We start from the raw sequence: 25,500 nt of genomic DNA on the forward strand, positions 1-25,500 counted from the left end.
CTGTATTTACTTTGTAAGCTTCTATTAATCTGCTAAGGAAAGCAGTTGGGGATTCATTTTTCTCCTGCCAAACATTGGTTACGGCAGAATAATTAACTGGGCGGATGGCTGCTTCCCTTAAAGCTTCTAAACATAACATCTGATAAGCTTTTAACAAAGTCTGATGTTGGGCATTATTGGAATTCCAGTCTGGTCTCTGTTCCACAGCGTCTGTATTTCTGTGTGCCTCATAATTAACTCCTCTTTCTGGATGTCTTCTGGCTAAAACTTTGATTTTTCCTAATTTATATTTTTCTCTGCCTTCAACATCTAGTAAAGTAGCGATAAGCTGTTGGATATCATCCCAATTAGGATTATGAGTTTGAATGATATTTGCAAATAAATCAATTATCTCTTGGGTTTTTTTCTGAAAATGGCCCAAAATGTAGTTTCCAATTCAAAAGGTCTGTGGTTGTAAAAGGAACATATTGTAGCATTGAAATGTTAGTGTTATCTGGTCCAGGAACCAACACCTCTCTTAGAGGGGCAATATTTTCTTCTGTTTTTATTTCTAACTTGCTCCTGGTGCGGCTAGAAACTGAGGTTTCGCTTTCAAAGTTATTCAAGCTTTTATCTGTTTCTTGAAGGGATCCAGCTGTTGCTAATTTTCCTTCCTCACCGGCTTCTGGCTGAAATTGGGCTTCTCTTTCAGGCAGAGGGTGTGGAATTTGCTGATTTATTCTCCCTTCTTCTCTTCTAGGAACATAGGGGGGTGGTCTGGCAATTTCCTCCCTATCTTCCTGGCTGAAAATCTTAGCTTTTGTTTGAGGCTTGGCTTTTTGGCTTGCCAAATATATCTTTGCACATTCTATCTGACATTTTGCTAACCATCTGGGCTCTGTGCAATGTTGATTTTCCATTGGTCAGTGTAGGGGTACTGGTCCCAATAACCATTTCCAGTCACAATTTGATGAACCCGTGCAACGAGTTCGGGATTCGTCGATCCCATTTTTGGCCACCCTACGCCCAGGGCAGTCCACTCAGATTCACAGAATCTTTTTAACATGGCTGGATTTGGTTTCGGATCTCCATAATCCCTAGAAAAACCCTTTTTGAAATTCTTTAATATGCACTGGAGTGGCATCTGGTCAACGCTCTCCTTTGACTTTTTCCCACCCATCTCTCTAATACACTAACATCGATCACTCAGCATGAGCTACAATGGTTTAACCTCCCATACAATCCTGCCTGTTGAAGGCTTAAGGACGACACCTTTGCCTTCTAAGGGGTGATCAATCCCTTCTTCTGATCCAAAAGGGATCAGGTTTCCCCTGTTTTACAATACTTGCCTGCAGGCGTTTTCCAGACTCCTTTGTTGATTTAAGATCTGTCTGTCACCCTCACGGATCCTTAGACAGGAATGCTTCGCTGATGAGTTAATTCCCTTTCCTTCCGTCAAGGTCTCCTCGTAGTCAAGAGCTACGGAGCCGGCTTTTGGAGCTGTCGTCATTTAGGAGAGGGGGGGGGCCCCACCAGGGCAATCCGTCTTGGAAGGTTAAATCCTTTTTCTTAAAAGCCCTTAAAAATGTCCCGGCGGAGAAGTCGCCATAAATCTTGTGGAAAAATAAAGGCTTAAAAAAATAAAGGGCTTTTACGAAATTCCATGGGTGAAAGAGAGATCTTTATTTTTTGCGCAAAAAGGTTCAGAAGTGATTTAATAATCAACAAATTTCTGAACAAGGGGGAGGGTCTAAACTAAAGCTTTATAGGTTTCTTTTTCTCAGGAACAAAGGAAGCATAGATGGAATCTTACATTGTATATGGAATCTACTTTGTGTAACATTCAGATAGTTTCTCACACGTTAGGTCCATTTCTCATGGGAATACAATGAAAGCAGTTTTTACTTTTATACAATGTTTCTAAATATGCATTAGGTCATCCACGTACTGTTAATACAGCTTTTGGCTAACACAGCTTTCTTTCAGAGATTATGCAGACAGATGATTTTTGCTTTTTAGTGATTTTTCATTATTATTATTTTACTTTATTCTTCTTTATTTTATGTTATTCTATTTCTTTCCCACTTTAGCAGGACATGACCTTTAGGACATAACAGGATTAACCCACCACCATCAGAATACAAAAAGGGTGCACTGAACCTCAGGTCAAAGTTCATGCCACAAGAACACCAAACAAAAAGCCCAAGAAGGTATAAAACCCCACCACTCCCAGCACCATGTGGTCAGCTGCCCCAGAGCCATATTTCTGACTGGTTCTGCAACTCAATAAACAAGAACCTTCTTTCCTAAAGCAGTCTCCATTTTGTTTATTCCCAGCTTGGACTGGGCCCTTATGATTTTTTCTTTCAACCCTTCAATTCGAGCAACATACACTGAAATGGTTTTTAAAAAGATGGGTAACTTTTATTTCCAGTAACAGATAAAATTCGAACTATTCTGTACTCAAGCGGTAACATAACAAGCAAAACATAAGATATTTCAAAACAGCAATCCTATACACATCAGCAAATTTCATAGAGCTTATTTCTGATAGCACATGGACAGGGTTGTACAGCATTCCGAGTTGTTTCCACCTATTTAGTACCTCATGAAGAACGCAGTTTTTTAAGTCTCAAAAATATAATCGATCCATTTTCATAGACGCTATCAAAACCAGAGATCGTTCAAGCTATATTCTCCAGGACGTACTACGTTTTTCTGACTCATTTCTAACTTCCGTTCGGATGACAGGAGAGCCTGCAACGTCATTGGCGAAGAATACTGCCAATCTGAATTAATTATCCATTGGAATGATATTAAGAGGTGGGAAGAAAGGACTTTGAACACAAACGGTTTCATTTTCTTCTTAATTGGCTCTTTACTGGGATAAGGAGGCGGGACGTGGTCTGAGAATGGCAGTAAATGACAAATAGAGGAAAGCTGGGCGTTTATTTATTGGCGGAAGCGTGAGTAGAGTCAGGGGAAAATCCTTTTCTCCTAAAGACTGTTTAGAACTCCAAACATCCCTCTCGACCCTTATTTGCTGGGTCTCTGCAACGCATGTGCAAATGGAGGCCAGCCTGACGTGTGCGGTGTGTTTGTCGGTCTTCGAGGATCCGGTCACGCTGCCCGTCTGCTCTCACAACTTCTGCCGCCATTGCGTCGTCGAGTATCTCAGCCAAGCTGCAAGCGTCGCATTGCCCTCTTCGTCTTCCTCCGCATCGAGGCCCTCTCCTCGAAGCCGTGACTTGCTCCAGCAGAGCCCACGGGCTCCCGGTCGCCCGTCACGGGACGGAGGCTCGATTATTCTGTCATGCCCGCTGTGCCGTAAACTCTGCTCTCTTCCTTCCGACCGCGGGGCTTTTGCATTACCTGTAAACACCACACTAGCCGAGGTGGTGAAACTGTTCAGGGCTGCCAGCCCGGTGACGAAGCCTAGCCTGGAAGCGATAGCAGAGATGGACTCGTCAGCTCTGGTTCCTCAACTGGCTGCTCTGGGCGGCATCTGCAAGAAACACCCAGGGCAACCATTGCAGCTCTACTGCCGGATGTGCCGCTCTGGAGGCTGCGGGCAGTGCGTGTCGGAAGACCATCGCGGCGTCTTCCATTCAGTCAACCTCATCGACACGGTGTACCAGGAGGAAAAAGTACGCGTTTACCTGTGGCGTGATATGGAGGGAAGAGAAGGGAATGACCCTGGAAAAGTGACGTGGGCCTCCCAAGAGACACCAATGTACACTCAATTGTAGGAGAGTCTAAGTATCTAAGATGTTTTCCACAAGTGTTAAAAAGGCTTCTCTAAGGCCCAACCCATTTGAAGATAATCAGGTACAGGGAAAACTGATAAAAGAGAATAGAGTTCTCTGTGATCCTAGGACACTCCACACATGAATCAATAAAAGCTATTGAGAAGTAGATGAAGCTTTTACAAACACAAGTCCAATACTATAAGAAAACTTTCTAGAATAAGAAGATAGGGTTTTGTAGAAGGTTTTTTTTTTGCTACTACAGGTACACTCAGAATCATTTGTTTAGCAAATTACAATGGCATTGAAATGACTTACCACTGATTGTTGCATTTAACAACCATTGCAGCATCCCCATGGTCACATGATCTAAATTAGGACACTGGCAACAGACATGTATTTATGATAGTTGCAGTAGCCTGTGATCGTGTGATCAACCTTCCCTGCTGGATTCCAACAAATCAGTGGGGGAAGCCAGAGTCACTTAACTACTGCAATGATTTGCTTAACAACTATGGCAAAAGAGGTCATAAAATGAGGCAAAATTCACTTAACAACCCCCTTAGCAGCAGAAATTTTGGCCCCAATTGTGGTCTGTGTAATTGTGTAATCTGTTTAGAGTTTGATTTAGTGTATTAGAATGTAATGTGTGCATAATTACATAAACTATATAAAATAAAGTAAAATGCTTGTGCAAACATAGCAGTAACTTAATTTGAGATGATCCAGTATTCAATCATAAATTTATATAAGTTTTATACAAAGATAGGAATACCTAAAAGATCTGGATCAGCAGATTTTAAGCAGTGATAGTGGATGGATGGATAGATAGATAGCAAAACATTGAGAAAATGATAGATCCATATAAGGATATTACCTTTCAAGTAAATTGCTCCTAGAAGTATTTGACTGCTGATGAATTACTAGTGTGCAGTAGAAGAGCAAAAACTAAGCAGCAAACTATCAAACTGGGAAGTGAAAATTTAAACAAAATTCTCTGTGCATATCATTTACTAACAATTAATTGGATCTTGTTTGATTGCCATCTTGTCTACCATTTTTGTTATGTATTTTAGTCCATCTTTCTATTTATTCCTATACTAAGTATGATTTGCAGCACTAAAAATAAAAAGTATAAGAAAAGTGCTGGTTTAGTGAAGTGGTTAAGGCAGACATGTCAAACTCAAGGCCCTTGGACCAGATCCAGCCGATGATGTGTTTAGATCTGGCCCGTGATTGAGTATGTAGCTGGGGGGGAGTGAGCTGAAGCAGCGGCAACACTAGAGAGGCCTGGGGAGAGTCAGCTGGAGCTGCATTGTTGCTGGGGCTCTGCTGAGACCCCACGGATCGGAGTGTGGCTCCAGCTGATGGGGTATTCTGGAAGCCTCAGGTGTCTGGCAGCCACATGCAGTCTTCTGGGGAAGAGTCAGCTGCAGGGCTGCCAGGGCTTGATGAGGAATCCAGAATCAGTGCATGCAGCTCCAGCTGATGAGCAGTGCATGAAAAGGCCAGCTGGGAGTGAGTGAATGAATGGGGGGGGGGAGTAGAGGATATAAGAGGAGGGGATTTGACAGGAAGGAGGAGGAGTGAGGGGGGAGAGAAGGCAATAGGTGAGGAGAGATGTTGGTGGGGCAAGCCTGAGGGAGAGAAGGGGATAGGAGAGGCTTCTGTGGGGCAAGCCTGAGGGAGAGAAGAAGACAACAACTGGCCCTTTGAGGGCAACTATAATGCTGATGCGGCCCTCAATAAAATTGAGTTTGACACCCCTGGGTTAAGGCATGGGAGACCATGAGTTCTAGCCATGCTTTTTGAAAATATTTCCAAAAAAGCTTCATGGGCTTACTGAAAGGTACCAAATAAATAAGCAAAAGAAAATTGGGATAAAATGTAAATAGTGAGTTCATCAATTTGATCTTTCCCCTTTTCTTTTAACTCATTAATTCTTATTTACTGGTACCAAACCTGTTGATCTCAGTGTAATGTATGTCTGAGGACCTTAATTAAAATTGTAACTTGTAAGCCAAATTCTAAGAAATAACAGTAACATTAGGAAATAGACTCCTATTTCTCAATATATTTTTGGAAACTATTCTGTATTAGCTAAGCAATAATACCAACATTAAAACTGGAAAACATTTTTGCTGATATTTTTTAGTTTGAGCAAAATTATTCAAAATGTTTGAAATAATTAGAAATGATGTTTAAACAAAGTTTTGTGCATCTCAAATTGGTTTAACTTTTAAAACTACCTTTTCTACAGCTAGCCTTCTTTAGTAACCTGAAGAAAATAAGAGAATTGCAACTGAAAATGTTGAATGAAATATCAATATCTCCAAAGGATGAAAAGGTAAACTGAATTAATAAGTTGAGTCAGCTGAGAAAAAATATTTCACCAAATGGATTATGTTTGTGCATATATACAATTCTGTCATAAGCACATCTTATCATTGTATACAGGTAGTCCTTGACTTACAACAGTTCGTTTAGTGACCGTTCAAAGTTACAATGTCACTGAAAAAAGTGACTTAGGACCATTTTTCACACTTACGGCCATCACAGCATCCCCATGATCATGTGATCAAAATTCAGATGTTTGGCAACTGACTCATATTTATGATGGTTGTAGTATCCAGGAGTCATCTGATCACCCTTTGAGACCTGACAAGCAAAATCAGTGGGGAAACCAGATTCACTTAGCAATCATGTTACTAATTTACCAACTGCACTGATTCACTTAACAACTGTGGCAAGAAAAGTTGTAAAATGGAGCAAAACTCACTTAACAAATTTTTCATTTAGTAACATAAATTCTGGGTTCAATTGTGGTCGTAAATTGTGGACTACCTGTATACAATATTTTACAAAAAATAAATTTGACAGATTTTCTTATCCAAAGCACAACCTAAAACCACTTGTAAGCTCCATATCAATTTAAAAAAGTTTAGATCAGACATAAATACAGAATAGATGTGTTATTTAGTTGTAGCTGAATATTATTTGAGGAGAAAAAAGGAAAATATATGGAAGCCATTAGATAACTGAGAGTGAAGCGTCAAATGATAATAGGAAAATGATGCATTGCAGTACAAATGGAAAGATAAAAGGGAATGACTAGTTAAGTTTTGAGAGTAAGGATAAGAAATGTATACAGGATTCATTACTGCATTAGAAGTTATTGCATGAAATTAAAGAGGAATAGCATATTCAAAACAGAAAGAATTATTTGAGTGGTGAAGCTGATAGACAGGATCAAGGCAAAGGAGGACTACATAAAAGAAAGCTGTGTAATCAAAGCAGAGATTACTTGCGCCTGTAGCAGTATTTTTGGATATTATTTAAGAAGTAATAGTAGATTTAGACACAGATGCAACATGGGCCATCATGCGTAGAAAATTATACCATTGGAACTTGCAGGTAAGATAGGAACCTGACAGCAGTGGGTATCAGATGCAAACATTAATTTATCATGGCAGAATCTGAATTGCTCCTTTCTCATTCTTTAAAAAGCTCTGATCCTACCCTGTTTCTCTAGAGGTCTCGTGTCCTTTAAAAATGTTCATTTGCAGCTGAAGAGAAGCATTATTTTTTTGGATAGGGCCCATTGTTCAAGTTTGTCAAGATCTTTTTGGATCCTGAGCTTGTCTTCTGGAGTGTTGCCTATTCCTGCCAGTTTAGTGTCATCTGCAAATTTGATGAGTTCCCCTTCTATTCTCTTATATAACTCATTAATGAAGATATTGAAGAGTACTGAACCTAAGATGAAGCCTTGTGGTACCCACTGCTTACTTCCCTCCATGTGGACCATTGAGGACTACTCGTTGCGTACGATTTGTCAGCCAGCTACAAATTCCTCTGGTGGTGATGTTTATTCCACCTTCTAGCTTACCAAGCAGTAGATTGTGGTCTACTTTGTCAAATGCCTTACTGAAATCAAAGTATACTATATTCACAGCGTTTTGCTGGTCTACTCATTTGGTCACTTTATCAAAGAATGAAATAAGATTGGTTTGGCATGATCTGTGTTTGACAATCCTGTGTTGGCTACTGGTTATAACTTTGTTTGCTACTAGTGGTTCGCAGATATGTTTTTTGATTATCTTTTCCAAGATCTTCCCAGGTATTCATGTTAGACTAACTGGTCTATAGTTTCCTGGGTCTATTTCTTTTCCCTTTCTTGAAGATGGGAACCACATCAGCCCTTTTCCAATCATCAGGTACTTCCCCAGTGCTCCAGGATTTTTGAAAGATATGGCACAATGGTTCTGAGATAACATCTGCCAGTTCCTTTAGAACTCTGGGATATAATCTGTCGGGTCCTGGTGATTTATATTCATCATGGTTGGATAGGTGTTCTCTTACCATTTTCTTGCTTATTTTAATTTTTATTTCTAGTTTGTCTTTTGCAGTAGGTTTTTTTGGGGGGGGGGTATGTTGGGCTATATTTTTTTTCTGTGAAGACTGATGCAAAGAATGAGTTAAGCAGCTCTGCTTTCTCCCTAATGCCTGTTACTTGCCATCTTCTCTCTTTAGTGGACCTACAATATCCTTGACTTTTTTTCTTGTTATTAATATGTTGAAAGAAACTTTTTTTTTTTTTTTACTATCCTTGATTTCTGTTGTGTATTCTGAGCCTTTGCTTTCCTGACTTTGTCTTTGCATATTCTGGCTGTCTGCTGATAATCAGCCTTAGTTATGTGTCTCTCTTTCCATTTTTTGTTCTTGTCCTTTTTGTCTTTCAGTTTGTCTGAGAGATCTTTGTGCAACCATGTTGGTTTCTTCTTGACTTTCTTGTTTTTCTTTTTCAGTGGCATTGTGCTGGACTGGGCTTTTATGATAGTGTAAAAATATATTAATTCTAATAGAGTGCTTCAGCATTTAATTTTGGTCATAGTTGTAACCTAGTGACAGAATAAAGTACGAAATCTAGGGGCTGCTTTCAGTCTCAAAATCTCTGAAGGATTTGAAATGTTCTAACTTTTGATATGTTTTGCATATTTTAGTTAGGTAGAGATGAGTGCTGAGAACCTTGCATAGAATTAAAGCAAATGATTTACCTTTTAAAAATCTGGCATAGCCCTTATGAATAGTGATGGTGGAGTAGGGGATAATGTACAAATTAAAACATCTTAGATATCTGCAAAGTTCCCTCACCACAGTGATAGTATATCAATTTGTCTCTTGTGACCCTCTTCCCCTAGACTGGTTTCAAAAAGAAATTGCAATCGCAGAGTCGAAAGAGATTCCCCACCTCAGACATGCAGACTTAACATTTGGGGGTGGGTGGGTTTGGAACTCAGTTGCCAGAAGTCAACACTGACTTGAAAGCATGCATACATATGTGTGTGCCCTCCCCACCCACAAAAAAATACTTATGCTTTGAACTGCTTTCTGGTATTTTGACTTCTGCATTGATAGGAATATTTCAGTGCTTATACATTTTGTCTTTGTCACTGCTCCTCTAGGCCGTAATGCAGAATGAAGAAGAATTGATTGAAACTGAATTTGAAAAACTCTATAATGCTTTGGCAACTAGAAAGAAGGAGTTGCTTAAAAACCTTGAAAGCCAGAAGAAAAGAAAAGAGAAAGAGCGTCTTATATGGAAGAATATGAAAGAAGCTCACCGAAAAACAATTGAAAATAGTCTGATTGACTGTGAAAACCTTTTAGATGAATGTGATCCACAGCATTTCTTAAAGGTAAACACATTTAGTTTTGGATTTGCTATAAAGTGATTTGTTGTTTGTCCAATATTGTTTAAAATGGTAATTAATATATTTTAAATATAATTTGGGGCATATGCTAAACAATAGCTAAACTATTTTATATTTCCTAATATTATCATTTGTTGATGTTTCACTTTACTTTTGAGTTCTGTACTTCAATATTTTAATTGTATTTGTTCAGGAGATTCATGATCCAAAGTGATTATACCAGTGGTGGCGAACCTATGGCACGCGTGCCAGAAGTGGCATTCAGAGTCCTCTCTGTGGGCACACACGCCATGCCCTGGAGATGGCAACCATCCCTCTTCAACCAGCTGCCCGCTAACTTGCCGAGGTCCCACATGGCCGGATGTATCCCGGTACCCATGGGCTCACTGGCCTCTGTGTGCAGGGGCTGATGGTGTCAGGCAGCAGCCGCCCCGGCCCCTGCCTCACTTTGCCCTGTGACAATGGCACCCCCTCCCTGCCTCACCTCACCCCTCAGCACGAGCCTCCTGCCCACCGCCCCACCTGCCAGAGACCCCCTGGATCTCCCCCAACCCTGTCCGGCCCCTACAGGCGTCCCTCCCCACAAGCAACATTGAGGTGATCATGCCCACCTTAGCCACACCCACCCAATCTGCCATGACCACCACAGCCATGTCCATCCAGTGGGCCATGTCCACCTGGCACCAGGCGATTAATAAGTGGGTTTTGGGTTGCAGGTTGGGCACTCAGTCTCTAAAAGGTTCGCCATCACTAGATTATACCAACAGATGCTTATATTCTGTCCATTGTTGTGTTTTTTTTTCATTTTGTCTCTTCCTCTCATAGAGGTTGACTTAGGACAGAAAAAAATATAATATTTTAAACTGTAAGAGCCATATTTCTGTATAAATTCAAAGATGCATTTCTTTTTATGAGTTGAACCTAATGAATCTAGTTCCATGCAATAAAATAATTAGGCAGGAAATAAATGATAAATACAGTCTTTATTTAAGATAGGTAAAATGAAAATATCTTAACAATATGTTTAAAAGAGAGGGAATAAACCACATTTCTCTGGATATGTATTTCTTCATCCTGGATCCAACAGAAAATTACTCTGATGCCTTAACCAAACTAGTGAGACATACAAGGTCCTTTGAAGTTATAGAATGTATATAGGAAGAAAAATAGATATTTCTGATTATAAGTACATACTAGGACTGAGCGCACTTAAAGTACTTAAATGTGCACTGGGGTAATCCCAATGAAAGTATATTTTATATTGTGCATGCATGCTTAGACAATTTGAGTAAATTATCTTAGTTGAGCCATAATAAGCTTTTAAGACATCCACTCAGGTTTAGATAGTGGATTCAGAGATGCCTTCGTAAAGCAAAATTAAATATATACTCTGAGAGAAATGGGGGGCATTCACATGACTTCTATTACAAGATTTACTGACACTGAGTATTCATCATGAAACATTTCCTTTCCTTTCAAGATATCCAGAGGACTAATTTTAGTAAAATCGGTGTAGAAAACAATGCATAAAATAATAGACCTATCAAACAATAAAATACAGCTAATAAAACAAAGCAAGGCTAAATATCAGAACATTAATTCCAAATAAATCTTAATGGAAAGTAAGAAATGAGATAAATTGACACATAAAATGACACAGAATGAAAATAATTTTCCATGGTTTAAAACAGAGGTCTCCAACCTTTTTGGTTGGTGGACTGGAGAGAAAGAAGGAGAGAAGCATTTTATGCACGCACGCACGCACAAATAGGGCTGCGAGCATATGCGAAACAAACAGGGCGGTGCTAGCACCTGTGTGACACTTACATCACACCAATTTTGCCTCATTTTTGCATCGTGTGCTGCCCAGTTTTTGCGCCACATGCCACCTGGTTTTCGTACTGCCCGTTGCCTGGTTTGTTCCTGTTTTTGCGCTGCGCGCTTCCTAGTTTTCACACTGGCTGTTTTCATGCCGTGCACGACTGCTTTCCTCCTGTTTCCGCGCCGTGCACCTCCCGGTTTTCATGCTGCACGCCGCCTGGTTTTCGTGCCATGCACCCCCTGGTTTTCCCCCATTTTTGCGCGGGGCAGTGCCCGGTTTTTGTGCCACCCAATGTCCAGTTTTCCCCTATTTTCGTGCTGCGTGCACCCAGTTTTTGCACTGTGCCATCTTCTTTGCATAGCAGTGGCACCCTATTTTCACTCCGCAGCACCCTGTTTGCATAGTGGCGGTGCTAGCACAAGTGGGGGTGAGTGTGCGCACACATGTGCTCGCACTGGCCAGCCAGTAGGCCACAGCCTACTGCAGACTGCAGGTCGGGGACCCCTGGTCTAAAAGGTCCTCACTAATTTTTTAGTCCTGCATAAAATGTGCAACATAGTTTCAGTTAGTTAGAGGAATGATTGGGAATTGAATACTCAGACATGCAAACTGACATGATTCTTGCTACAGTTCAGTATACAAACTTTTGGATGGTAGAATTAGAAACAAAATATTTGAGGACTTCATTGAATAGATTCCCAAAATGATCCTAATGCCTTCATTTCAAATAGTATATCAAATATTCAATTTTTTTCTTGATTTTACATGTTGAATTAATCAATATAGACCAGGCATGTGAAACTTGCGATGTCATGTGACGTCACGCAAAGTATTGAAGCTTTTCCCCCATTGCTGGCAATGGGATGGGCGTGGTTTCCTGGTGACGCATCCCACCTGCGGGCCGGCAGTTTAACACCCCTGGTATAGACTATTGGTTAATTATCTAATTTCTGAAAAATATTGTAATAATATGGTGGGTTGTAATGTGTAATAATTGAAATAACTTAATTTTCATTTTTCTTAATTCACAGGTTGCATGCAATTTGAACCAAAGGTAAGAAGTTAAAGTTGATTTAGCATTATGTACATTAGGTAATTGTAAAATCTTGGAAATATTTTAGGTGTGAAAGGTACCTTTTGTCATGGTTCTGACAGATGAAACTCTTCAAAGAACTTCGAGGCATTGTTTACCTTAAAGAATCTTTATTGGAATAGCATAGCTTCGGCACTAACATAGTTGAAGCCAAAATCTGAAATCCCCTCCCCTGAACACATAGTATCAAAGCACAATTCCTTCCTCTAATTTACAGTCATAAATCACATTCTCCGATTAGTTTGAAATGCAGACTTTCCCTCCATTACTCCATCCACCATTTCTTATCATCTCTTATTTCAAAAGCCCTGAATTCACACACTATTACAATATTGTTATATCTAACTAACTCCCATCACATTCCTCTTCCTCCCCCAGTGTCATCTAATTCTAGGAGTTAAGCATAACAAAGAAAAAGGCTGCATCTCCATGTCAATGTTAGCAGCATTGACATCTTTTGCATAAACCTAACTGTATGTAATTACTTTCAATAGAAGAAAATGATTTTGTGATTTAAAAAAAAAACAATCACCAGATATTTTACTATTTGGCTTTCATTATCAGATTTGTATCTGCTGATTTGTGTAAACATTTCTATATTAAATGAAGTAATTTGGAAAAAAATTACGCTTAACAAGTTCATGTAGAATAGTGATGAGTTCAATATTGGAACTTGCTGTTTTGAGGCATGTAAAAGTGTAATCTTTTGTCTTAAGTATATCTTTATAGACAAATATTAAGGGATATTGAATTAGAATTTTATTCTGAAAAAAGTCAAATAACAAGCTTCCATAACTGATCAAATTCTGACTATGATTGATGTTCTTAAGTCAAGAAATTTACTTTCTTGTGTGAAATGGTAACATTAGCTACATATTTAATAAAAATAGTTTAAAATTAGATTGGTACAGTTACCAATCAGGTAAACAAATCCCTGTTAAAAATAAGTAATTTTATGAAAATTCTTGTTGATCACCAACCTACTTACTACTTACCTTCTTTCGATAATTTCTCCTCATCTTTTGGTTTTCTGGGTTTTGTTTTTCCTATTCCTTGAGCTGTTTATGAATTCCAGGATTTTTTAAATTAGTTTTCTATCAGTGGTTTTTTCTGATAGTAACTCCATAAAAATCAACTTGTTTTTCACTTACAGTTCTTTTATTTCACTTAATTCAGTTGTGCCTAACACAAATAAGTTTCTTTAATTAAACATTTTATTTGTATTGTGTTCTACGTTTATAGAGGTTTTTTTATATATTGCTTCTCAATTTTTTTTAAAACAAAGAGCAAGAGGGAAGCTCATATAATTAATTGTATTTTTGTTGTCATTGTTTAGAATGAAGACTCAACTTGAGCTGATGCAGATGGCTTCTGGTCATGAAGATCAGCCAGAATGCAAACAGATACAGTTAGATATCATATCTATACTTAAGGATATTTCAGCCTTGACTCTTACTGAAGTTAGCTTGGATATGGCAAAAGGTAGGAGGATACAGCTATTGAAATGATTCATACTTACTTTAAAAGCTTTTCTTTATATAAATAGGGAACTTTTTCCAGTTTGTAATTATGTTTCGGTTGCTCCACTAATTGTAAATGTGGAATTTATGGCTAAAACCATTTCACTGTATTTAATATAGTCTATATACTGTAAACTATATTTAATATAGTTATCAATATATAAGAAAATAAACTTTTTTTTTTACCTTTCACCTTAAAAGCTCACATTCCTTCAGGAAATATTGAACCTTCTACATTTGCAAGCCCTGAAAAACAATGGGAAGATAAAATTGTACAAGATAAGTTCCATGTAAGTTACCACATGTAATAGATGGTAATAGATATTTCAGTTGGTCTCTCAAAATGGTTTTAATTTAAATATCTTTTTTTAGCCAGTGCCAGGAAAAGATGTTTTGGAAAATGGTAAGAATATTCCAACTCAGTTTATGTCAGTGTCAGCAACTACTAAATTTCAAAACATGAGTCATGAGGTAAGATTACATGTTTAGTCTTAATGCCTTTGTAATTCAAATTTGAACTGGATGGCTTGGGTACTTGAAGGCTCCTGATATCTGGCTGGATACTATCCTTTCTAACCCAATTGCAGTGGTTGCACGAATAGAGACAGACTTCAATAAAATATTCATATCTTTTCTCTTTTCATCATGAAGCACATTTGTTTATTTATATCAGAAGCATCACAATTAAAATAAGGCATACTATACAACATAAAATTTAAAATATAAAATAAAATATTAAAATATGTACAAATTAAACAAATCTTGCCCAGAACCTAGCAATATTAATTGCATTCTGTTGTGCTCAAGGTCCTCAAGTGTAGACTCAAAGCGTACATAAAGGGCAGGTATACATATGTGTTGTTTGAATGTCACTACAGTAGCAAAGGTCAGACAACACCCATATGTTCAGCATGTCTCTGGATCTTATACTCATGCATATTCTATTCAACAATTTCCATATTTCCCAGCTTTCACCAGACCCAGATGCCAGTTCCTCCATTGGTTCCATCCAGTATTGGTTCTTTGTTGCTTTCCATAAGTCCACTCTGGTTTCAAATTCTTCAAATTCTTTTGTCAACTTTTTTCCCGGATTTTAATCTCTGATGAGCTGGTTGTAAGATACAGAGAGGTGTTGCCTAGATATAGATGAGTTAAGCCTCTCTCTATATGCTGCTGCTTCTCTGTGGGGCAATGCTGGCTAGATCTTATCTAGAGAGTAATTTTAAGGTATCCGGTAATAATTCTGCTAGCTTCATTCAGAGCAACATTTACTTTCCAAGTGTGTGCTGATTTATACCAAGTAACAAAGAGCCAGAGCTGTTGTCTTAAGGACCCTTGGTTTGGCACCCCAGGTAGAGCTCATTAATTTCCTAAGGATGTTGTTTCATCCACTGACCTTCAGTTTAGTGTTGGTACAGTGCTGCTTATATATTAGGGCCTTATCTAGATTGACCCCTAAATATTTAGGGCTGTAGCAATTCTTCAGTAACTTCCCTTTCCATATAATATGCAGCTTCCTAGCAGACTGCTTATTTCCAAGATGGAAGGCACATACCTGACTTTTTGCTGGATTTAATCTTAAGTGGTTATCCCAATAGTATCAGTTCATCTCTACCAGGACTTCAGTTAAACGGTGTTCAACCTCCTCAAATGTTTCTCCCTGTACAGCCATTGCCTGATCATTAGCATACATATAATTGTTAGTACCTTCAGGAAGTGACTGATCATTTGTGTAAATATTAAAAAGAATTGGAGCCAATACACTATCCTATGGTAAGCCATTCCTTTGGTTCCTCCATCTACTTCGCCTTCCCTGGAACTTCACAACAAATATACAGTTCTGAAGCAGATTCCTGATGATATTTGTATTTAAAATCTTTAATATCATAAACTTTCTGCTTCAGTCTTCTAAAATTGATGATATCATATGAATAAAGTTCCTGTTACATTGCCCTTTTGAAATCCATCTTTGATATACTGGGTTAAATTCAGGATCTGTGCAACACAACTTTTTTCAGAGTGTAATCCAGCCTACTGTGGTATGAAGTGAGCTACAGTGAGGTGATTTTATATCATTCTTTCAAAGATTTTATAGATGCGGCACAAGAGAGAAGTTGGACAGTAGTTCTTAGGGTTCGTGGCCTCTTTACCTGGTTTTAAAACTGCTACAATCTTAGCCTTTCGCAAGACACTAGGAATCTTACATTGTTGCAAGCATTCGTTAAATAGTAGCCACTGTATTACTTTCCGTCCATATTACTTTACCTGTTCAATAAGGATGTTTTCCATGGCCTACTTTTCCTTATAGCTTCTCTCAGTTCTTCCCTAATTAAAGAGAGATGATAAGTTGTTTCATCTTCCTCATTTCTATTGATTTTGATTTCTTTTGATTTCTATTAATCTTGGTTTTGGTGGCCTTTGATCTGGGTTGCCATTCTTAAGAAGCTGACTGGCTATTCGGTCTGGAGTCATGTTGGCATAATCTCTAGAGCAACTTGGGTCATTACTCGGATGACTCAACAGTCTCCAAGCTTTATGGCTACTTATGCGTATGTCTAGTTCCTCTTGTTTTAATCCAGCTTTCTCTCTTAGCTTCAGCTATAGAAATAATTAATTGTTGGCCGGCATTCACTGTCATAGAATCAACTTCAAAAAGAGCAAGATACTTCTGTGGTTTGTCCTTTGCTTCCACTGTAAGGCCTTGGATATAATTGGTTTTACAACCCCATAGGATTGATAGCCAAGAACATTTTTTAATGGCCTCCACACATTTCTTGTAATAGCAATAGGACTTAGACTTATATACCGTGTCACAGTGCTTTACAGCAATCTCTAAGTGGTTTACAGAGTCAACATATTGCCTCCAACAATCTAGGTCCTCATTTTATTGACCTCGGAAGGGTGGAAGGCTGTCTCAACCTTGAATCAGTGAGACTTGAATGCCGAACTGCTGGCAGTTGGCTGTCAGCAGAATTAGACTGCAATACTGAATTCTAACTACTGTGCCACCACAGCTCTTTAGTTTAGCTTGATTTAGCTATTGAGTAACAGCACTGTCCAACAATCTCTGAAATTTAGGCCAGTCAGCTTTTTTAAAGTTAAACTTATACCTACATCTAAAGGTGATACTGGGAGGTCAAACTACAACGGTAACCTGATACATAATTGGCTGGTGCTGACAATTTGGAATAGGTGGGCAAGCTACTTTAACACATTGCTGGATTATATGATTGCTCACAAATACCAAATTTGGCTATATCTTCTGCACTACCTTCCACTATTAAATGAAGCTGGTAATTTGTTGTCATGTGAAAGAGCCAAGTTATTCAAATCTGCCCACTGTATTACAAGCCTTCCCATTTCTGTCATATTTTATATGAAGTACATATACTGCCCATATTACTTGATCACATTTTGAAAAAAGAAAAACTATGACTGACTCTATAATAATAATAATATAACCTTATTCTTTGCTCACTTCGCTATTTCTGGGTATTTTTTTAATAACGTAACTAAATTTAAATAACGTAACTTACTTAGTAATATAAAGAATCCTTCAAGTCAGTTTTGACTCTTGTTGACTATGTGAGTACTCTATGTAGTTTTGGGGGGCAATAACACAAAAGTGGTTTGGCATTGTTACCTTCCAGAATATTTTTTTCAACTTAGGATATAGCCTAGAGATTTGGGGTTTCCTGGTTTCTTAACAATGTTCAGCATTGTTAAGCTTTTTTAAAATCATCCAAAGTTGGTTGAGCAATGTCATTGCTACATTTTAGATAAATCTGAAATGCTGGTAGAAAGTAATTGTAAAACCAGTTGATGATTTTGGAAAATTTGCTATAAGTATGGTGTCCTTTTCTATTTTAGGAGCTGCGTTACATACATTACATGAAACATGAAGTACATTCAGATGAATTACATGCAGAGAATTTACATGAAAGAAATACATTGCCAACATTTTGGTTTTCAAAAAAGGTAATTTCAGGAAATGGCTTGTTTTGCCTAGATGTTGAAACACATAATCAGAAGAAACAAAATGCGCAAATACTACAAAGACAAAGTGCCAATAAGTGTAGTTTATCTAATTCCCTTGGTTTTGCATTCAAAACACAAACCCAAACTTCAATTTTTGTGGCTCAAATAGTAGTTTGGATGTATTAGACCCGAAAGGCACTCAGAATGCCACCAAGAAAATCAACCTGTTAGAAAATACCAATAGATGTCTTAAGACAGAAAATCTTTTGCCAATTCCTGTAGAAATTTATTCTTCTAAAACCCTGTTCTCATTCACTGCATGCCCAAACGTATCTCAGACAGCTATACAACCAAAAAAGGCTTTAAAACCAGTCTCAACAGACATTATGGAGCATTTTTCAAATTTTGATGCCAACTTGAAAGTGTCATCTACTTCATCTTTCCAAAAACTAAAATTAGTGTTCACTTCCTTTCTGGAAAATCCTAAAAGCAAAGTTTGCAACCTGAGAAATATAAATGGGAAAATCTCTTCATCCTTCTTTACAAAAATTGCTGCTACTACTACTATTTAATATTAGCACAGCCATCAGTTTTAATTCAAATGTTGTTACTGGAAAACATTTTTCCTCAGATTTGTCTTCTGAAAGTAATTGTTTTCAGACAACTGAACAGAATATTTCAAAGCAGTCATCAATACCTAGAAGTTTCTTTTCAAATAATTGTACTTGGGATAGGGAATAGTCCATATATATATTGTGTCAAAGAAGTTTCCAGAAATAATTATGAGATTTTGACTTCTCCAGCAGTGCCTTTTAATAAAACTCAGTATGCTTATAATAAATCAGAAGTTAAATCAAAAGTCAAAACTGCATTTGAAAAGAAAATAAGTTTTATCCTGAAAAAATGGATCTGTGTATCAAAAACAAAAAGCAGTATGCCATTCGTCATTCTGCATGAGTACATGTCTAAAATCTCAAAATTATAGTGTTCTTGTTTTTCAGAAAAATTTAGTCTGATTCATATGCAAGAAGCATTTCAATTTTCAATGATCATAATGAAAATAATGTTTTAGAAAGTCATCCATTAGTTGCCAAGAATATAGATCTCCTCCTTCAATACTTAATGAAACAAATTGCACAGCAAATTCAGATCCTGATATTGAAGACATAAATTAAGTATCCACTGCTAGTGACCAAAGCACTCTATCAGAATATTTTTCTTTCTGAAGATATAATGACCCAGCTGGAAATTGAGCATGTGTAACAGAGTGAAGCAGTTTACCAAATATAAAAATACAGTTATTAATTTTCCTTCAGAGGAACATGATCAAGTTAAATTTCTTTTCTAATGTTTTAGTAGAATCAGATACAATATTTTGAAGCATAGAGCCATCATTTTTTAATTTTTCTCATGAACAATTATATGGGCATATAGTTATAAGAATCTTCACTTACATATTTTGTACATATTTTGTAAAATTTGTATACAACGCTAGATCTGGTTTTGAATTATGAATTCATCTTCAAAAAATCAATTATTTGTAAGGCAATAATGAACACTATTTTTCTTCCCTTTTTTTGTTGTGAATTGGTTTTACTCAGTCGTTTTTTTGTTTTTTGGATACTTCTAGAGCTTGTGGCTTAATGTTATTTTAATCAACATTAAACCTCATGTTTGTTTCCTGTACAGGAAATCATGTTTCACAGTAATGGATTGAACTTTCAAAGCAACTAATGATAAAGTTTGTTTCACATTCCAAGGTTTAGAAAGACATGATCTCTAAAGCTGGAGTATATACTTCTAATCTAGAACAATATAACACTTTCATTTTTATTTTGTATCTGTTTCTACTATAGAAAGATCTTCATTTAATAATTATTTAATAATTCTGTATTTAATAATTATATATTTAAATGTTTGATTTATCTGCAAATATAGCTTCCTAATACAATAGGGGAACTTTTGTTAATAGAATTCTGCTAAATCCTATTGAATTAATAATTATCTACTTTGGACAGCAGCAGAAATAGTATACCTAAAACATGAAATATAGTTCAATTAATTTAGAAAAAAAGGTACTAAAATAAATTGCTTTATATACAGTATCCCATAATATATTCCCTATGTCACATTGACTACATAAATACTATATGGAAAAATTACTTAATTTTACAGAATAAATTCTAAAAGTTGAATATCAGTAGTATACTCTATAATTTTTAAATATATATATATCTTTCAGGAACAACTATACCCTTTTATCAAGGCATTGTAAACAATAAGATTGCAAATTGTGTTTTCTCACTCCATGTTTTTGAATCATTGGCACTGATTCCCCAAATTGGTTTCAGGGAAACATTCTTGAATTTTCTTTTTAATCAGCTAATTTTATTCCAATTAGCTACATTGTAGTTTTCAAAACATCCCGAACAACACAAACCATTCCTCGTTTTGAGGCCCTTGGTTATTTTGATTCTCTTACGTTTGAGCTTTTACAGTATGTATTAATTTGCACTGAAGATAGTTAAGAATTGCTTCCAAATAAACCTGCATTAAGACTGCACTACTAAGAGGCATAGCTGGTATTCCACTTGTCTCTCTCATGTATTCATTCTAGTTCAGAGGCTGTTCCTTGAAAATTACACTGCTTAATCATACTTAATTCTTTTATAAGGGTCATTGAGTACCTTATCTACCCTTCCCCTCAAACTGCATCCTTAGAAGTCATATTCTGGAGTAATCTGTGTATCATAAGAAACAGTTAGTAGGTAGTAATAATGGTTAGAGCAGGATGATGCTTAATAAAGCTGACATCCTTATGTGCCCATAATTTTGTTTGTTGTTTGCTACAGCACCAAACTGACATTGGTTGATCTTTTAAAAAAAGTAACATAGTTTGGATCTGTTTGGTATTAAGTTGGAAGACAGCTGAAATATTCCAGAGCTGTATACTGAGAAGGAAAAGCAAACTTATTTTCGTATAGGTGCTAAGATGGGGACCTATATGTCCATGTAGTCACAAGGAGTCAAACTTGACTTGAAAGACTGAAAATCCTTCTGAGGCTGCATTTTTTCTTGCTGTACCACAATGATTAAGCAAGTATTTTAAGGAATAATGTTCCAACTGTTATAAAATTGAACCCAGTATTTTCCATAGTGATGTTTTTTTCATATATTTTTGTGGTGTATGGTATTTAGTAAATATAGTATTCTACATTGTTCTTTAAAATTGAAATCAAAAATATATTTTTAAAACTTGATTCTACAGGATTTAGAAATCCAATGTATTATGGTAACTTTTAAACTAGAAAGAGCCAAAAATGAGGAAGGGACAAAATAATTATCCAAAAATCAATTACTAAGCTTATTCCTTCCTATAGATTCGTTGATGTACAGTGCAATATGATTTTGTACTTGGAAAAGAAGCACTTGGACAAAAGACAGAAGCATTTTTATTTTCAAAGCATTTCACAGTTGGCATCCAGAAGAACAAAGTAAGCAAAATGAAAAAGCAACAGAAATGGGTGGATGTGTAAATGAGGGAACTTTGCTGTTGGTCCTCCTCAGAGAAGAGAGTGAATAGCATCTAACTGAATGAAATAATAAAATGTACAGATATGGTTGGCTAGATCTTATATTCCTTTCTGTCACAATACTCTTATACAATGATGTACAGTTTATTTTTATGCTGCCTTTTAGTTCCTTCAACAGTTAATTCAGTTTACAAAAACAACAGTTAAAATTAAAAATTAAAAACTGGTAAGTGATTAAAAACTAACATTTACTGCACACTTCCAAGCAAAAATTTTAGACATCTTGATCCCAATGCTCAAAAAATAACCCAAGTTTTTGACTGCCTTTCTAAAAAGCCAAAAGGTTTGGGGCCAACCATTCATTGAGGGGAGGGAGATCATTTCAAAAGTACATCTCCTAGATCTCTTCAGATTATTTTGTTTCCTTGTAGGGCACATGGGCAGGCAGATACCATTGAAGAAAGGCAATCCTATTAATAGCCTATGCATGTTAGACCTTTACAGGTGATAACATTCTGAATTGTATCTGGAAGCTTATAAGAAGCCAGTACAGCTGGCTAGTGGGCTTTACATGGGTGTACTGAAGTAGGCTAAAACTAGCCATGCCACTGCATGGACCATTTGAGGCGTCAATGTGGTGTTCAAGGGTAACCTCACATAAAGTATATTTCAGTGATAGCAAGCTGGGACTCCTGGTCTAAGAATGGACATAATTGGTCAAGATGAAATTGGGCAAAGACCACCACCGATTGCAGGTGCCACCTGCTCTTTGAAAAGAAGCAGTAAATCCAGGAGAAGACCTCAAATTGCACGCTGGATTTGAGCAGGGTAATGTAACACCATTCATATCCAAAAATGAATAATTATCAATCACTGTGTCTTGGATGCTTACACTCGCAGCCACTCAGTTTTGGTTGGGTTGAATCATAGTCTGTTCCCATTTTGACATTAGTAAGGAACCTTTATAGTTTCACTTGATCAGCCAAGGGTGGATATTTTCAATTGAGTATCATCAGCACATTGATAATGTTGCAGCTATGACAACAAATTTATACTGAATTAGCTTCCAACTGACTCTGATAATACGTGTGAAATTTTTGCCTACTATGGGTGATGTCCACTGATAATCCCAATTGAAAACAACCATGCTTTATTTTTGTTAAAGTTCTTTCAGACCTATTCATCAGTACAAAAAACATCAGTTTATGCCTCAAAGGCAAACAAATGTCTTCATACATTATAGTTTCATTTGAAATCTATAAATGAATAGATTTGGCTTACCACTTATGAGAATGACAGAATGTCCTGTAATTATTTGTTGTCTTATCATTCCTGATAAGAATTCAGGTTATAAGGCACCACTATATTATCATGCTGCTTTTAAATCCATTAACATATAATATACTCTATGTCAAGAACAATTTCTATACAACCATTTTTCTTTTGCAATTATGTAGTCCAAAATCTGCCCCTTCTAATTGTGGAGATGGGAATGTAGAGAAGATTTTGGATCCAAAATACACTTTCAAATCAGCTATAAAGTACTTAAAGAAAGATAGATAAAAAATTTAAAGTGGTCTTTATGGTATATACAAGGAAACCTATGAATATTTTTGAGCTACCAGAATTTAGCAAGGAAAGAAAGAATAGAATAAAGGGACTTTTCGCTGCCTATAGAAAACATTTGGAAGCTGTTACTTTCACCAAAGGAGGCATAACAGGATAAAAACACTGAAGGATTGTCTGATAAACATATTCACTGTTTTTTTAAATAACTCTATACAAATATCTGCCTTTTAGATTTGCAAATTTGTTTACCTTTGTATTGTGCACAATTTGTATCAGTTTCATTAAATCATACAACTGGATCAGGAGTACCTAAACTTTTGCATGCCTATATTGGTTATGCCTATATTGTTTTAAAATGATTAGCATGTTGGAATTTAACCAGGTTACCTCAAACTAGATAAAACTAGATGTTGATTGATCCATTAATATTTGTTAACACTATTTTAAAGTAAAAGACCAAAGAGACAAGATGCTGTTTTAAATCCAGTGACCTTTTTTAAAATACCTGATTGCAAAGTCTCAGCAAGGTAAAAACTTTATCATACAATATAAGAACTGAAACGACCATGATATAGGACAAACAGGCAAAAGACTGGCAGAATGCATCCATGAATACCAACTGGTAGTCAAAAGGCATGACAAAAATTCTTTAATTTCATAACATATAGACAGATTTAACCATAGTTTCAATTGGGAAAATGACAATCCTAAACCAAGCCAAATCCAAAAATGCCAGAGAATTTCTAGAAACCTGACTCTTTGACAAATCATCTATCAATAGACACATAGACATTAACAACATCTATAGACTATGCAAAAGAGACAATCAAACAGGCCAAAAGAGAAAAAGACTCCAGCACCCTTCCACCAGTAATCAGCACTCAGATCAGCATAGATTAACTCCAAGGTCCACGTTAGACCAACAATCAAGTTAAGCAATACCCCAGTCAAGAAACTGCCAAAGAATCATTAGTAAGCAGCCAAACCAAAGAATCCCTAAGACCACCCCCACCCACAGGCAAGACACCAGAATATAAACTGACAGCAAACAGCACTCCTTACTAGCACTGATGATGTTACTAAGTTAGTGTAAGTTAAACCTCCTAAGAAAGCAGAACTCTTGAAACTTGCATTGTCTCAACAGAAACTTTGATTTGAAGGTATTGACAGCAGGATAGTAAGGCAGGAACTGAGGATTTCCCATGCAAAATGTTATATTAAAAGAACCCTTTCAAACCCCACCCCAACTGTACATCCGATGGCTGGTTCAAATCAAGCCAATCCATAGGTGTCAAATTGTTGTGAGAAAGAACCGATAAGGTGTCGTTCTCAAGGCTGTCAGGTTTCTCCACAGCTTCTTCCCTCCACATGGAGATAAGGCAGATGGCTGGAGATAGATTTCATTCTCACTCCAAGAAAGATACTTCAAAGAAAATAGAACAAAGCACAGGAAGTACACTGCAGAATACCCATAGGTCCCCCTCCCCTGATTAGAATGGCAGAACCTGAAAAATGAAAGCATAGGAAAGAAAGGCAAAATGCACAGGGGTTCTGGCATGCCGTCCCCCCTTTAAAAAAATGAGAGATCCACCTGCAGAAAGACAAAATAATAGGGAGAGAAAGTGAAACTCAGCGGTTAGGTTTATCAGGATAGCTGGCATGAAACCATTTAAGCAACCTAGGGGCTCTCACGTGCTTTTAATGTACCCACTCATTCTGGGAGGCCAGGAGGTCCTTCCATGCTACCAGGTATTGAGTAGACCCATGGTGTTTTCTGGAGTCTAAAATTGCTTTAATTTCAAAGTGTTGTTCCCTTTCCACCATAACAGGTTGTGGTGGGGGAGATGCAGCTGGCCTTAAGGGCGAGCTCATTTCCGGCTTTAGTAGACCACAGTGAAACACCGGATGAGCCTGTCTTAATGTTTTGGGGAGTTCAAACTCTACTGTGACTGGGTTAATGATACGTTTGATTGGGAATGGTTCCACGAATTTTGGTCCTAATTTCTTTGAAGGTTGTAGAGACTGCAGAAACCTGGTAGAGAGATATACCCTGTCCCCCACTCTAAAATGCTTTGGCTCCATCCATTTCTTGTCTGCCTGCATTTTATAAACTTCTCTAGCCTCATCTAGGGCTTTTCTGACCACTGGCCATGTATTTTGCAATTGCGTAATCTGTTCCTTCAGGGAAGGGATGGTGGGTTCATTTACTGGCAATTCAGGCATTGGGTTGAAGCTCTGTCCTGTAGCCACCTGGAATGGTGTGTAGCCAGTATTGGAATGCACTGCATTGCTATAGGCCAGTGGTTCTCAACCTGTGGGTCGGGACCCCATTTGGGGTCGGACGACCATTTCACGGGGGTCGCCAAACAAGGCTGTCCGCCATTTTTCCCCCTTTTCTTTGGTCACGCCCCTGGCACCCGGTGATATATAAGTGGTTGGGGGTCACCACAACATGGGAAACTGTATTATGGGGTCGCGGCATTAGAAAGGTTGAGAACCACTGCTATAGGCTACTTCAGCAAAAGGTAGCAGGTCAGTCCAATTGTCTT

General features: G+C 37.4%; 1 protein-coding gene across 5 annotated transcripts in view; it reads left to right on the forward strand.

Annotated features, from left to right (window-relative positions):
* Nucleotides 1-2,143: 2,143 nt before the first annotated feature.
* Nucleotides 2,144-25,500, forward strand: part of LOC120300449 (tripartite motif-containing protein 59-like) — a 45,523-nt gene continuing 22,166 nt past the window's right edge. The window contains exons 1-9 of one of the 5 annotated variants that reach the window (XR_005554663.1): nt 2,144-3,626; nt 5,986-6,072; nt 9,188-9,421; nt 12,290-12,312; nt 13,688-13,833; nt 14,073-14,161; nt 14,244-14,342; nt 17,742-17,849; nt 21,230-21,343. Coding sequence is in view for 4 of the 5 variants with exons in the window: in XM_039326466.1 (XP_039182400.1) it covers nt 3,048-3,626; nt 5,986-6,072; nt 9,188-9,421; nt 12,290-12,312; nt 13,688-13,833; nt 14,073-14,161; nt 14,244-14,342; nt 17,742-17,849; nt 21,230-21,238 (1,374 nt within the window). In the remaining variant the exon portion in view is untranslated. Of the gene's footprint in view, nt 3,627-5,985; nt 6,073-9,187; nt 9,422-12,289; nt 12,313-13,687; nt 13,834-14,072; nt 14,162-14,243; nt 14,343-17,741; nt 17,850-21,229; nt 21,485-25,500 lie in introns of those variants that run through there. The other 4 variants (XM_039326466.1, XM_039326469.1, XM_039326467.1 and 1 more) reach the window with 4 other exon arrangements.

Source organism: Crotalus tigris, unplaced genomic scaffold (genome assembly GCF_016545835.1).
Source record: "Crotalus tigris isolate CLP2741 ecotype Arizona unplaced genomic scaffold, ASM1654583v1 scf7180000024341.3516292, whole genome shotgun sequence".
In the NCBI taxonomy this organism is placed as follows: Eukaryota; Metazoa; Chordata; class Lepidosauria; order Squamata; family Viperidae; genus Crotalus; species Crotalus tigris.